The sequence below is a fragment of the Phacochoerus africanus genome, chromosome 5 (genome assembly GCF_016906955.1).
Source record: "Phacochoerus africanus isolate WHEZ1 chromosome 5, ROS_Pafr_v1, whole genome shotgun sequence".
NCBI lineage: Eukaryota > Metazoa > Chordata > Mammalia > Artiodactyla > Suidae > Phacochoerus > Phacochoerus africanus.
The window spans coordinates 106073097-106087403 of NC_062548.1; the positions used below are offsets into that span (position 1 = coordinate 106073097).

Here is a 14307-nt window from a genome sequence, read left to right on the forward strand (position 1 = left end):
GGAAAACTATGTGTGTGTGCATATATATAAAACTAAATCATTTTACTAAAAGAGTAAAAGTTAACACAACATTGTAAATCAACTATACTTCAATAAATTAAATAAAAAATTAGATTATAATGGTTGCACAACTCTAAATTTACTATGAATCATTGAATTATACACTTGAAGTGAATTTTATTTGTTAATACCTCAATATATTTTTAGAAATATGTATAAAGATGCCTATAATTACAAAAAGAAAAAACTTCAGTGGCAAAACCTGACAGACACCACCTTAACCAAGGAATCACAGTTAGCATCACCAAATATAGAACAAATCAGCATCATATGCCTCCTGAAATGATGCACTGAGAACTGTCATTTCCAGAGTATTCCTACCCAAAAAAATACATATCATACTAAATCATATGGAAGTAACAGACAAACCCAAATTGAGGGATATGCCACAAAATAATTGGCCTATATTTTCAAATGTCAGTGTCATGAAAGTCAAATAAAAGATTAAGGAACTACTCCACAGGGAAGGAGACTAAAGAGACTTGACAACTGAATGCAAGACATAATCCAAGTAAGTCTTTCCTGGTTTAGCGAACACTGAGACAATAGGCAAAATTTGGATAATGTCTCTATTAAATCACATTACTGTATTAATGTTTCCTGATTTTGATAATTATATGGCAATTAAGAAAATTTCCCCATATTTCCATTGGGTCCGCAATTTATTCTTACACAGTTCTGGGGGAAATGAACACGTTCATACACATGCACAGAAAATGTAAATGAGGTAAAATGTTAACATTTGCTGGATAAAGACTATATGGCAAATCTTTGTCATGTTCTCACAAATTCTCTGAAAGTCTAAATTTATGTGAAAGTTAGAAGCAATGTGTCTCTAATTACAGTTGTCATTAACATGTATATCCATGTGAGTAAAAATGAGAAACGCAAACAGATATGACAAGATAATGAGAATATGGGGGGAAAGCCCCTTCTTAAAAATGAAGGATCTTCTTAAAAACATAAATCAGGGAGTTCCCATCATGGCACAGCAGAAATGAATTCAACTAGGAACCATGAGTCTGCAGCTTTGATCCCTGGCCTCGCTCAGTACGTTAAGGATCTGGCATTGCCATGAGCTGCGGTGTAGGCTGCAGACACTGCTCGAATCCTGCGTTGCTGTGGCTCTGGCGTAGGCCGGCAACTGTAGCTCCGATTGGCCCCCAGCCTGGGAACCTCCTTAAGCCTCGGGTGCAGCCCTAAAAAGCAAAATAATAAAAATTAAAAATGGTTGCAATTCTAACTTAAAATTTAAAAAATCAGGAGTTTCTTGTGGCACAACAGGTTAAGGATCTGCAGAAGCTTGGATCCCTGGCCTGGGAACTCCCATATGCCACAGGTGCAGCCAAAAAAATTAAAGATATCAAACAGTTCCCATGTGGGAAATAAACACATGGGGAAGTGTTAATAAAAATTAAAGCAACTTTAAAACACCATTTTGTGTTTAGTTGTAAAAATTATACAAAATATTAACACTCTAAGGGTATAATGAAATGTATATACACATTACTGTTCTGATCAATGTAAAGCAACACAAACTATTTAAAGAAAACCTACATGTGTTCATATTCTTTGACATAATATATTTCTAGGCATTAGTTTTTGATAAAAGGAATAAAGATGTATAATACATCTTTGCACCATAATCTATCATAGCAAAAATAACACGTCAAAAATTTGACTTTTTTTTGCCTTGCCTGCAGCATGCAGAAGTTGTCAAGCCAAGGATCGAACTCATGCCACAGCAGTGATAACACCAGATCCTTAAACCACTAAGCCACCAGGAAACTCCCAAAAAGTGGTAGTTTCTTTTCTTGCAGCGACTTGATATGGGATTTCAGTTCCCGGTCCAGAGATTAAATCCCAGCCATAAAAGTGAGAGTATGGAGTCATAAACAAGACCACTGGGGAACTCCCTAAGGGACTATTTTATAAGTCTTAGTCCATAATACAACATTATCTTAAACAAAAATATTAAAAATACTGAAAAAAACTATACACATTCATTACAATTATTTAAAAACTTAAAATACTGTAATATGCAGAAGTTAAAACTATGTTTGGGTCATGGTATAATTTTTTAATAAAAGTTGTTTAACATAGGAGTTGCCGTCGTGGCGCAGTGGTTAACGAATCCAACTAGGAACCATGAGGTTGCGGGTTCGGTCCCTGCCCTTGCTCAGTGGGTTAACGATCCGGCGTTGCCGAGAGCTGTGGTGTAGGTTGCAGATGCGGCTCGGATCCCGCGTTGCTGTGGCTCTGGCATAGGCCGGTGGCTATGGCTCCGATTCAACCCCTAGCCTGGGAACCTCCATATGCCGCGGGAGCGGCCCAAGAAATAGCAACAACAACAACAAAGACAAAGACAAAAAAAAAAAAAAAGAAAAAGTTGTTTAACATAATGTTGTCTGAAATAAACCAAAAACACACACACAAAAAAGGAAAAGAGACATTATGAAAATGCCACCAGTTCTCAAAAAATTACAATCATTTTAAATTTTTAATTAATTTTATTGAAAACAATTCACAGAAAATAGTCAATGTCCACCATAGCAATTTTAGAAGGTGGAGAGATTTAGGAAGTCAGGTGAACAGTAGGACAGCAAGACAGCACAGAATTTATATTAAAGAAGGCAGGAAAAACTGTTGAAGGTGATATTGACAGTTTCATAGGTGTATGCTCATCTCCAAACTCATCAAGTTGTATTAATTAAATATGTAGTTTTTGGAGTTCCCACTGTGGTGCAGTGGGTTAAGAACCTGATTGTGGCCTCTCAGGTTGTTGCAGAGGCCAGGATTCAATCCTCAGTCCAGCACAGTGGGTTAAATGATCTGCAGTTGCTGCAGCTTGGATTCAATCCCTGGCCTCAGTAATTTCCATATGCCTTGGATGCGGCCATTTAAAAACAAAAAACAAACAAACAAAAAGGAGTTCCCATTGTGGTGCAGTGGAAATGAATCCCGAATCCCACTACTGTCCATGAAAATGTGGGTTCATTCCCTGGCCTCGCTCAGTGGATTAAGTATCTGGCATTGCCATGAGCTGTGGTATGGATCCTAGATGCAGCTCGGATCCCGAGTTGCACCTGTAGCTCCAATTCGACTCCTAGCCTGGGAACTTGCATGTGCTGCAGATGTGACCCCCCCAAAAAAAACCCATAAGTGTTTTTTTATGTTTTTTTAACCTCAAAGTGGTTTTATTTATTTTTGGCCCCACCCACAGCAGCCACCCGACTTGCTCCAATGACAAGGCCAGATCCTCAACCCATTGCACCACAATACAACTCCTCAAGTGGTTTTAGAAAAGCCAGTTGTATTTGGCAATGGGGGCAACTGATATGTGCAATTATAGTCCTTCACTGCTGATTTATCCCACAACTATAGTAATACTTAGCTTTGTCCCTAGCATTCTAGAATTTAATTCAAGGGCATTATAGGAGTTCCCTTGTGGTGCAGCTGGTTAAGAATCCAGTGTTGTCACTTCAGGGACTCTGGTCACTACTATGTCACAGGTTTGATCCCTGGCCAGGGGACTTCCATATGCCTTGGACATGCCCCTCACCACACACAAAAAAGAAAAAGGAAAAGAGGCATTATGAAAATGCCACCAGTTCTCAAAAAATTACTATCGTTTTAAATTTTTAATTAGTTTTACTGAAAACAATTCACAGAAAATAGTCAATGTCCACCATAGCAAATTTAGGAGTAGGTGGAGAGATTTAGGAAGTCAGGTGAACAGTGGGTGGCAAGACAGCACAGAAGCTGGAAGCTTTGCTCCAAAGGGATCAAAAATTACTCTGTGAAAGTCATAACCTTTTGTTCTAAAAAAGTATTCTTGGCACCACACATGTTTTAAAACTGTCCTAGCTACTGCCTCCAGGTAGCAAGCAAGCAGAGCCAGCTTTGGGGAAGACTCTCTCCCTCCACCCCTACTCCCCACCCCACCCCCCATTCTACCCCCTGGAATCTGGAACCAGAGGAGGGATTGGAAACAGGCGAGTTAAACTCCTGGCGAGAATCTTAGCTGGGCAACTGGCTGACCCAACTCCCTAAGCACTCAGGTTTTGTTCACAAGACAAATTAAACAATCAGAAGACTCAGTTGCCAAGAAAATCTGTCTCCAGCTCATGAGTCTGACAGCAAATAGATCTACCAACACCAATGCCCATGGGTCAAGGCTCAGTCCTGACCAAGGCTGTGGATAATTTCCTGTATTTCCATTTAACTGGTTCTTATTCCCCTCCCCCTATTTGCAAGCTGAAGACAGTCGGTGAAGGGGCGCCTTCTAGTCACAAGGAAAAAGGCTGTGGGCTACATTTCACTTCTATGGTCATGGAACTTCAAAGTTGTGAGGAAGGACTTTATTTTTTTGCTTTTTAGGGCCGTACCTGTGGCGTGTCAAAGTTCCCGGGCTAGGGGTTGAATGGGAGCTACAGCCACAGCTCACATCAACACCGGATCCCTAACCCTCTGAGCAGGGTCAGGGATCGAATCTGCATCTTCACAGGTACTAGTCGGGTTCGTTTCCCCTGAGCCACAATGGGAATTCCCAGGAAGGACTTTCTATTCTCCGAAGTTTCTAAACTGCTTTTGCAAGTATGATCTGGGAGTTTGTTACAAGTGCAGGTTTGTGGTCCCCTACTGAATCAGAATAGATTGCTGAACCCTGCTACTAATTTGTGCTAACAAGCCCTCCAGCTGATTCTGAATTTTGACAAAGTGCGAGAAGCAGTAGGTAATCCTATTACTCTACAACTATGCAGAAAATAACAGCTATGTTATCAAACTGCTTTCAAAGAGCCCCTAAAACCTGAGTATTCTAAAGTATTTCTTTCAAGTACCACAAGATTCTTTTTGTATGGATGACAAGGGACATAACAAAGGTCAAACCTGCCTTGGAAGGACACTCTGACCCCTGATAGACTAGTTCAAGGATCTCCTAGAGCAAGCTGTATGGTTAAAAAAAAAAACAAAACAAAAAACCTACCCTATTTTTCTATAAATATAAGCCATATAGTTTGTTAATACTCAACTCTACCAATATGGCTCAAGGGAAGCCACAGAAAGCGCACAAAACCAGTGGGTACAACCGTGTTCCAATAAAACATTAAAAAAGAAGGCAGCAGACAAGATTTGGCCCAAGGGCCCATGGTTTGCTAACCCCTGTCCTAGGGAGTCAGGGGATTGGTGTTTAAATCTGATATGGGAACCCAAAGGTCACTGTCGATGTTCCCCTGCAAAGACCCCATTGCACTGGACCCCAAAGGCATGCAAGCCTTGCTGTCCAGCTTGGAGTCCAAAAACAAACAAACAAACAAACACAAAACACAAACCATGGCATCAGTGCTTTGGCAGCTGGGGGGGACCTTACCCATGTGAAGCAACGTCCCAGAGCAGCATCCTGTGTGTGGCTAACAGCAAGCAGGATGTGGCAGCAGAATTCCACACCCAGGGGAGGAGGCGGCTACCATTTATAGAGGAATTTGACATCAGGTTGGCTCATCAGTTACCAGGGAAACCAGCAATCAAGGCAGGCGCCCCTCAGGTCAACCACCATCACTAGGGCAGATGCTTCCCTTGAATAAACTAACAGGTGGAGCTGCTCTGGCCTAAGGGGCAGGGGGCAAGTGGAGCAAACACATTCACGTGAGTAGGGCATAGGTGAAACAGGGGCTGGTCACGCAGGGGCATGTACAGAGGACAAGAGAACAGCCGTCTTGAGTGGCCGGACCATACACTCCAGCCCTACATACCCTGCTCCACCCTCACTTCTTGGTCAACCCCTCTTCTGTGATATCCCTAGGGTCAGGTATGGAGAGGTGCACTGCAACCCCAGTGCCGAAAATGCAGTACAGACCACAGTCCGGAGTATCAAGAGTGCAAGAGATGGGCAAACTTTTGGAGCCAGGCATCTACTGGGTCAGCTTTTCCCGGGACGACCACAGGAGAACGACAACAGCATAGACCCAACTCATTTCACAGGGAGGCCACTGTGGCTGCCCAGTCCACAAACACATTCCTTCTTCTGACCAGGGATGAAGTGGGAGATGGTCCACAGGCACCACATAGGGAAGATCAGGACCATTAACCAAAAACACAAGCAGTGAGAGCACTCCGAGATAACACCACCCTGCCTGTGGGGCTGTCCTGGCCTGTAGGACCAGACCTCCTGTCCACCCTCAGTCCCCACAGCCAGGGCCAAATACTAGCAAGGCAATGGGACAACAGACTACAAGGTCAATATAATGGTGTCTCTCTCCAGTAAGGGGTCCAGATTAGTTAGGTTAGTAGACTTGGGTGAGGCCGGGTGGAAGAGCAGTGGTTTCTGTAGGTCCTGTTTCCATCCTGCTCCCCAAGGGGCAGCAATCCTAAATCATGGGGGACGCCCCTGCCAGTCTCAAGGCCACTTCGTCATATATTTCCCCAGGGATAGAACCTGTCACAAGGACAAAAGTGACTTATGGTCCTGACTGAGTGGTCAGCAGTTGAGCTCCGAAGCTGCAGAGCAGTTGCCTCTTGGGCACCAAGGCGTAAACACTGGGATGATTGCTCCTGGCCTATGCAGTTAAAGAGTTCGCAGGGCTTGAGTCAGCCTCCTGATGCACATGTTGTGAGAGCGAGTTTCCTGTCTCAACTATTGCTTAAGCAGTCCATTCATCCCTTTCAAGTTAGCCAGGCAGCAGTGGGGTCATCGAGGAGGCAGAAATACCAGGATAGGTCATTTGTCTTGGCTCATTCCTGAGCTTCATGGCCACTAAAATGGATTCCTTGGTCACTAAAGATGTCCGTGGGGGTCCTACAGGTCACACATGGCTATTCTAGACCCTGAACAGTGTTTTTGCATTGCTCCATTGCCTGAGATAGGCCTTTTCTGTATTCCGTCTGCTGTTACGGATTGCAGACTGCATATAGCTCCTGCTCCACTAGATCACTGCTCTGCCCCCTTCCACAGCTGGCAACAGAAGCCCACGGGCACTCTCGCTAATTTGCTGTTACCACAGACTCCAACCAAACCCTTGGAGTAACTGGCCGTGCCCAATTCACAAGCCGGGCCCTAATATCCCTAAAGCCCGTGTCTGTAACGGTTTAGGGGTGGTGGGTCAGGGGCCTGCCTGTCTTCTGTAGATAACCCAGGTCCTTGCATTTTGTCTGTATTTGACAGCCCCCCCCCCTGCAGTCAGATGAACCACAATCGTGAGGCTTCTACTTTTAGGTTTGTTGTTTGTTTTTTCCCACAACTAGGGTATGTGAAGTTCTTGGACCAGGGACAGAACCCTCACCACAGCTGCAACCTGCAGCACAGCTGTAATAAGACCAGAACTGGATCCTTAACCTATTGAGCCACAGGGGAATTTCCTATGGGGCTGCTACTTTTAAACTTGAAAGAGACTGAGGTTAACAGGTTATCATCAATATAATGAGAGAAAAACATCTTTTATGGAAGTCGGCAGCCACAGGGCCCCATGTGATAGTGGGCAGCCAGCTTGGGACTCCCCCAGCCCCCACCCCCACAACTTTCCATCACCTGTTCTCACTTCCTACATCTTGGCACTCACAGGAGTTTCCTCGGCCTCCTGGCTGCCTTGTCAGTTGTTGGGCTACACCCCGCAGGTCTGCAAGCCTTGTGGTTGCTCAGCCTTGACACCAAGAGAAGCCTGGAGACAGCAACAGAAATATCAACAGCTTACTGGACAAAGGAGCTTACACATCTGAAGCAGGGTCCTAGAGTGACAAGGGCCTGAAATTGCCTAACCTCTATTCTAGGGAGTAAGGGGCTTGAAGTTTTAATCTGTGGGAACCCTGTGAGCACTGTAGATGTTCTCCCGCAAAGATCCTGTGGCTCTGCACCCCACAGCCCAGCAAGCCTTGTTGTGCAGCTTGTAGTCCAAAGAAAGAACCCAGAAGTAGCGACATCAGTGCTTTAGTAGAGGGGGGAGATCTTACACATTTGAAGCAAGGTCCTGGAGCAACACTCCACCGCGTGTGGCCGAGAGTGAGGAGAATACGGCTGCAGACTTCCCTAGCTGCGGGAGGAGGCTACCATTTATAGGAGGAATTGACACCAGGTTGGCTCATCAGTTACCAGGGAAACTAGCTTCCCTTGAATAAACTAGCAGGTGGAGCTGTTCTGGCTTAAGGGGCAGAGGGTAAACACATTCACAGGAGTAGGCGTAGGTGAAGTAGAGACTGGTCACCCATGAGGATGTACACACAGCAAGAGAGCAGCCATTTTGAGTAGCCTAAACTAACAATCTGGGGTTCCTTTGTGGGCCAGAAACCTCTCTGACTGGCTTCCAAGTGGTAGGATCAGGTGTAGTAAAGCATACTTCCTGCATTCTCTCCCCTTAGTGAAGCCTGATTCAGGGAGTGGATATTGTAGGCACAGAGCACTGTGACTCAGAAGTCTGGGCCAAACCCACCAGGCAAAAGAACTGCGTTGAGCTCAGCAGCAAAATACCTGTCACCTTTTTCCTCAGAGATATCAGCCACTGCTCACTTTCAAGGCTTTTCAGAGTTATAAGGTTTATGTGTTAAGATTTTACCAACAATCAAAACTTTCAAGTCTCAGCCAAAGAAGCATATAGTCTAATCAAAAAACTATTTCATCATTATACAAACAACTTTAAAAAATAACCTTTTTAGGAGTTCCCGTCGTGGCGCAGTGGTTAACGAATCCGACTAGGAACCATGAGGTTGCGGGTTTGGTCCCTGCCCTTGCTCAGTGGGTTAAGGATCCGGCGTTGCCGTGAGCTGTGGTGTAGGTTGCAGACGCGGCTCGGATCCCGTGTTGCTGTGGCTCTGGCGTAGGCCAGTGGCTACAGCTCCGATTCAACCCCTAGCCTGGGAACCTCCACATGCCGCGGGAGCGGCCCAAGAAATAGCAACAACAACAACAACAAAAAAGACAAAAGACAAAATAAATAAATAACCTTTTTAAAATAGACACATTTGGAGTTCCCGTCATGACTCAGTGGTTAACAAATCCAACTAGGAACCATGAGGTTGCAGGTTCGATCCCTGGCCTTGCTCAGTGGGTTAAAGATCTGGCGTTGCTGTGAACTGTGGTGTAAGTTACAGGCGCAGCTTGGATCCCACATTGCTGTGGCTCTGGCGTAGGCTGGCGGCTACAGCTCCAATTTGACCCCTAGCCTGGGAACCTCCATTTGCCACAGGAGTGGCCCTAGAAAAGGCAAAAAAAAATAGATGCATTTAGTTAGTGCAAAGGAAGGCTATAACAAGATTGTGGGAGTCCCCATTATGGCTCAGTGGTTAGCATCCATGAGAACACAGGTTCAATTCCTGGCCTCGATCAGTGGGTTAAGGATCTGGCGTTGCTGTGAGTTGTGGTGTAGGTTGCAGACGCAGTTTGGATCCCATGTTGCTATGGCTGTGGTATAGGCAGACTGCTACAGCTCTGATTTGACCCCTAGCCTGGGAACCTCCATATGCTGTGAGTGTGGCCCTAAAAAGACCAAAACAAAACAAAAACCGAGATTGTATTTTAACTTTGAATTTTATAACAAATTTAACATGTTCCATCTTTTCCGAATACATTTCTTGTCTAACAAAAATGGAGGTGTATCCCCATCACAAGAAAAGACTCATAATTCTGATGTCCCTGTTTTAGTTTTGTTTGAGGTGCCATCCTGCCTGGTTTACTTATTAGCACTCATGATCCATATCTTTTATTTCAGCAAAAACAACAAAGACTTTCCAAAAGAGGAAGTCTTATTTCAGTCAGTGCACCTACAGTTCTCAGCCTTTCAGTGGGAAGCTGCAAGATGTCCTTGAATAAGATCCTGAACACGGGACAAAATAATCTCATTAGAACTATTGCAATTTTCTGGACCATATGGGGGGTCTATAGTCAAGACCCCAGCCACACAGAGAGTCCTTCGTGAATCTCCCTGTTCAGTGATGGGGATGTGGTTCTTCTCCAGCCATTTCTTCAGGCTGTTCTTTCTCTCTTCCAGATCTTCTGGGCTGTATGCCTTGCAGTCTCCGGACATGAACAAATGCATCAATTTCTCTCTCACCTTATGGTCCCCTTCATTCACAATTTCGACAGTCTGCACACCATGTCCCATGATTCCGGTCACAGACATGCTGCCATCTTCAAGGAAGTTCACGAGGACAATACTTTGGAGGAAAAGTAAGTTCAGAGCATAGTTGCAAAAAAAAACCTAAAGACACATAAAACTATGGGAGAAGCTATGCAACGAGGGGCAGCATCAACCCCCAACAGGTCACTAGAATAATAGGGAATGCTCTTCCCCATTTTAAATTAATCCTCTCACCACAAGTGTTTTCACTTGCTCAATATAAATTCTCTGAGGGTCCTAAACATCTAAATCTTTTGCCCAGCCTAAAGCTAATCATTGTGGGATGTAGTTAAAGCATTAAGGAGTTGTAAATGTTTTAAATGTGTATTAGGAAAAAAGACAGGGTACAGATTTAACTTTCAGAGTTAAAAAAAAAAAAAATGAATAACTCCCCTTCAGAGCAGATGGAAGAAATAACAAAGCACAAAATTAATCAAGCAGAAAACAAAGGCATGAATAAGAGGATCATCCAAGCCAAAAGCTGGTTCTTTGAAAAGGATATATAAATTTCAGAAAACTCAGCCAAGATTAGTAAAAAGAGAAAAAAAAAAGCACATATAAATAATATTAGGAAAAAGGCAGCAAAAATTAATAGTATAAAATATTAGGAACAAATTTAAGCCAATAATTTTGAAACTTAAAACAGAAGACTTCCTAGAAGATATAAATTTCTACCGCTGACTTAAAAAAAGAGAGAGAAAGTACATAGTCCTATAATTTTTAACAAAAACTGAATAACAAGTTTAAAATCTTGCCATGGTGGCGGGGGTAGGTGGGGGAGGCCTGGATAATTTTACCAGGAAGTTCTATAACATTTTCAAGGATCAAACATTTCTATCCAACCAAATTCTTCTAAGAGAATATAAAAGGGAGACAGACAATGCCTCAACTTATTTAGTGAGGCTAATAATACCTTGATACCAAAAGCAGAGGACAGGGTTAAAAATAAAAATATAGACTAATCTCACTCATGAATATAAATGCAAAAATCTAATTAAACTATGATATATAATATGATGTGATGTGCTGTAACATGATGAGAATTTCATTTTCATGGTACTTTTCCCAAAAACCTACAACCAACAGTCTCTGAGAAAGCATCACACAAACCCAAATTGAGAGACATTCTATAAAATACCACACCAGAACTCTTCAAAGATGTCAGGGTCATGAAAAACAAAGACTGAAAAACTGTCACATATCAGAGGAGACTAAGGGGACATGATGATTAAATGTAATGTGGGATCTTGGATTTGATACCAGAAGAGGAAAAGGTCAGGAGTGGAGAAAGTGATAAAATCCAAGTGATTGTAGTTTAGTTAATGTAAATTGTTAGTTCTGACAAGTGTTTAATTGCTGTGTAAGCTGCAAACATTAGGAAGCTGGGGATATAGGTACTCTCTGCTTTCTTTACAATTTTTGTGTAAGTCTAAAATCATTCCAAAATAAAGTGTGTTTGTATTACCACCTTTAAAGTAGACTTGCAAAAAATAAATCTGATTCTAATCAAACCTCTAGATATGTTATGCTAGTTTTTAGGAAATAGAAGATAGAAGACCATGTTTAATTATACCATGACAATGCAATGAGTTAAATCCAGAGTGTGTTCAATTCTCTAAGACCAGAGACTCCATTTCTTCAACAACTAAATGATATGGAAAACCAAAGAGAGAGAAAGTACAGATTTCTAGATTAAGATTTTTAAGAGACACATCAACAAACTATTAAACCAATATGAAAGGATACTTTGGGAGTTCCCATTGTTGTGCAGGGGAACCAAATCCGACTAGGAACCATGAGGTTGTGGGTTCAATCCCTGGCCTTGCTCAGTGAGTTGAGGATCTGGAGTTGCTGTGATCTGTGGTGTAGGTAGCAGACTCGGCTGGGATCTGGTATTACTGTGGCTCTGGCTAGGCCAGCAGCTAAAACTCCGATTGGACCCCTAGTCTGGAAACCTCCAAATGCCGCGGGTGTGGCCGTACAAAGATAAAAGACAAACTTTGGAGACAATCAGGAAAATCTGAACTCGACTAAGAATTAGCTAACATTAAAGTTATTTTTACTTTTGTTAAAGTGTTATAATGTTATGTGGTTACTTTTATTAGAGTCCTAATCTGCTAACAGCTATAATGAAGGATTTATGAGCACATCATTAAAAATTATCTCTGGGAGTTCCCATCGTGGCACAGTGGTTAACGAACCAGACTAGCATCCACGAGGATGCGGGCTCCATCCTGGCCTCGCTCAGTGGGTTAAGGATTCAGTGTTGCCATGAACTGTGGTGTAGGTGTAGGTTGCAGATGAGGCTCTGCTCCCATGTTGCTGTGGCTGTGGTGTAGGCCAGCAGCTACAGCTCTGACTGGACCTTGAGCATGGGAACCTCCATATGCTGCTCGGGTGCAGCCCTAAAAATAAGATAAAAATAAATAAGCAAATAATGAAAAATAAAAATTATCTCTGTAATTGGCCTCAAAATATCTGGGAGAATAAGGCTAGTGTTCATTATACTACTCTCATTACATTTATGTGTATTTGAAACTTTCCAATAGAATGTAATAAAAAAAAGGAGTGTCCCATTTTTATGAACCTGGCTGGTCTAGAAGAATTCTATACTATACTATAAATAGCATATTCTATAAGAACAGTACTTAGATTCAAAGGATATTAAATTCTTATGTGGGAATAATTAGCCTTTCATTTATCTGCCTTTTTTTTTTTTTTTGTCTTTTTGCCTTTTCTAGGGCCGCTCCCAGGGCATATGGAGGTTCCCAAGCTAGGGGTCCAATCGGAACTGTAGCTGCTGGCCTACGCCAGAGCCACAGCAACGGGGGATCCGAGCCACTTTTGCAATCTACACCACAGCTCACGGCAACACCGGATCCTTAACCCACTGAGCAAGGCCAAGGACCGAACCTGCAACCTCATGGTTCCTAGTTGGATTCGTTAACCACTGAGACACGACAGGAACTCCTTTCTGCTTTCTTAGTATGAAATAACATATACACAGTACAAAGGGGGATTTCTGGGAAGCAGGACCCATACTCACTTGGCAGAGACTGGGTCTGTGGTTAAAACCCATCCTTTATACTCCTTCTCACTGGCTGTCACTCTGACTTCTTTGTAAGTGTAATCTTGCCATTCTAAGGGGCCTTTCTTCATCCATTCATTCATGGCTGCCAGCTGGCTAGATCTAAAACAACCACCAGTTCGGATTAACATGTATGTTCCATCCAAGCAAACGTATTACCCCTGATGTCCACTCTAATGGCGAGAGAGAACACCTGCGATTTGCCTCAAATTCCACATCAAGGAAACAGTTAAAACTTACTATTCAGTCTGAAAGCCAAGCGGACACCGAGTTGCCGCGGGCCCGTCTGGGGTAACTCATCTGGCACAATTCTATTTCACCTTCCAATCCCATTCCTGATCACCTTCGCGCTGGCTTTGATCTCCGATCTGAAGATGCTCGGACCCCGGACCCTTTAACTCTGCTCTCCTTCGATCAAAGAAGCTCACTCCACACACTATTAGTCAAAATTGAAAAAGAAAACTCCTCTCATACCCACACATTTCCTCTCTGGTTCTGTTCCTCCGCTGGATCCCGCCAGGGAGAGGCCTCCGGAAAATGACAATTTCAATTTAAAATTTGTTTGGAGGATGCGTAAACGAAGGGGCAGCAGCTAGGCTCTAGAGCTGATTCCCTGGCCTAACCCGTATCAGCAGGATTCTCAGAGCTGTACTCAAACCAGGTGATACTTAACATTTAATCCTGACAAACGAGGAAAATACCAATTAAAACTTCTGGCAGCAACCGACCCTGAGCAACCACGCCGGAAGGAAGGAATCTCTTGAGTGGAGTCCAGTGTGCTTTGCGCCATGTCGTCACTTCCTACCCCCAGAATTCTCCGGTTTGTAGTCCTTGACCTTGGTCACACTTAGAGATTTGAGAGTCCAGGAGGATTGGAATGATAAAAGCAGCGTTCAGAGTGCAGGCAAGGCCTGATTTTTTTTTTTTTTTTTTTTGGTAATGATAATAAGCCTCCTTGTTCGCTAAGGTCACCTCTTTGCTGCCACCATGGACATTTCAAAGTAAAAATTTTAAAAGGAAAGACTCTTGCCACCCCTTGGGAGTAGAACTGGATTT

At 43.2% G+C, this 14307-nt stretch overlaps 1 protein-coding gene across 6 annotated transcripts; it reads right to left on the reverse strand.

The window, feature by feature from the left end:
• Positions 1 to 9555: 9555 nt before the first annotated feature.
• GEMIN6 (gem nuclear organelle associated protein 6) lies at positions 9556 to 14026 on the reverse strand. 6 transcript variants are annotated; one of them, XM_047782247.1, is made up of 4 exons: positions 13925 to 14021; positions 13492 to 13687; positions 13210 to 13353; positions 9556 to 10200 (listed from the first exon to the last, which is right to left on the reverse strand). In XM_047782247.1, exons 3-4 carry the CDS (start codon positions 13332 to 13334, stop codon positions 9825 to 9827), a joined length of 501 nt encoding a protein of 166 aa, XP_047638203.1. In that variant the 5' UTR covers positions 13335 to 13353; positions 13492 to 13687; positions 13925 to 14021; the 3' UTR covers positions 9556 to 9824. The 6 variants fall into 6 exon arrangements, with proteins under 6 accessions (XP_047638203.1, XP_047638204.1, XP_047638202.1 ...); XM_047782248.1 differs by lacking the exon at positions 13492 to 13687 and having other exon boundaries at positions 13953 to 14026; XM_047782246.1 differs by lacking the exon at positions 13492 to 13687 and having other exon boundaries at positions 13925 to 14022.
• Between the last annotated feature and the right edge of the window lie 281 nt (positions 14027 to 14307).

Excerpts from the sequence above, each read along its gene's own strand:
- GEMIN6 (XM_047782243.1), bottom strand. Across the intron at positions 10,201-13,209 it reads ACAGACCCAGTCTCTGCCAA|TATTGTCCTCGTGAACTTCC; the intron begins GTGAGTATGGGT and ends TTTCCTCCAAAG.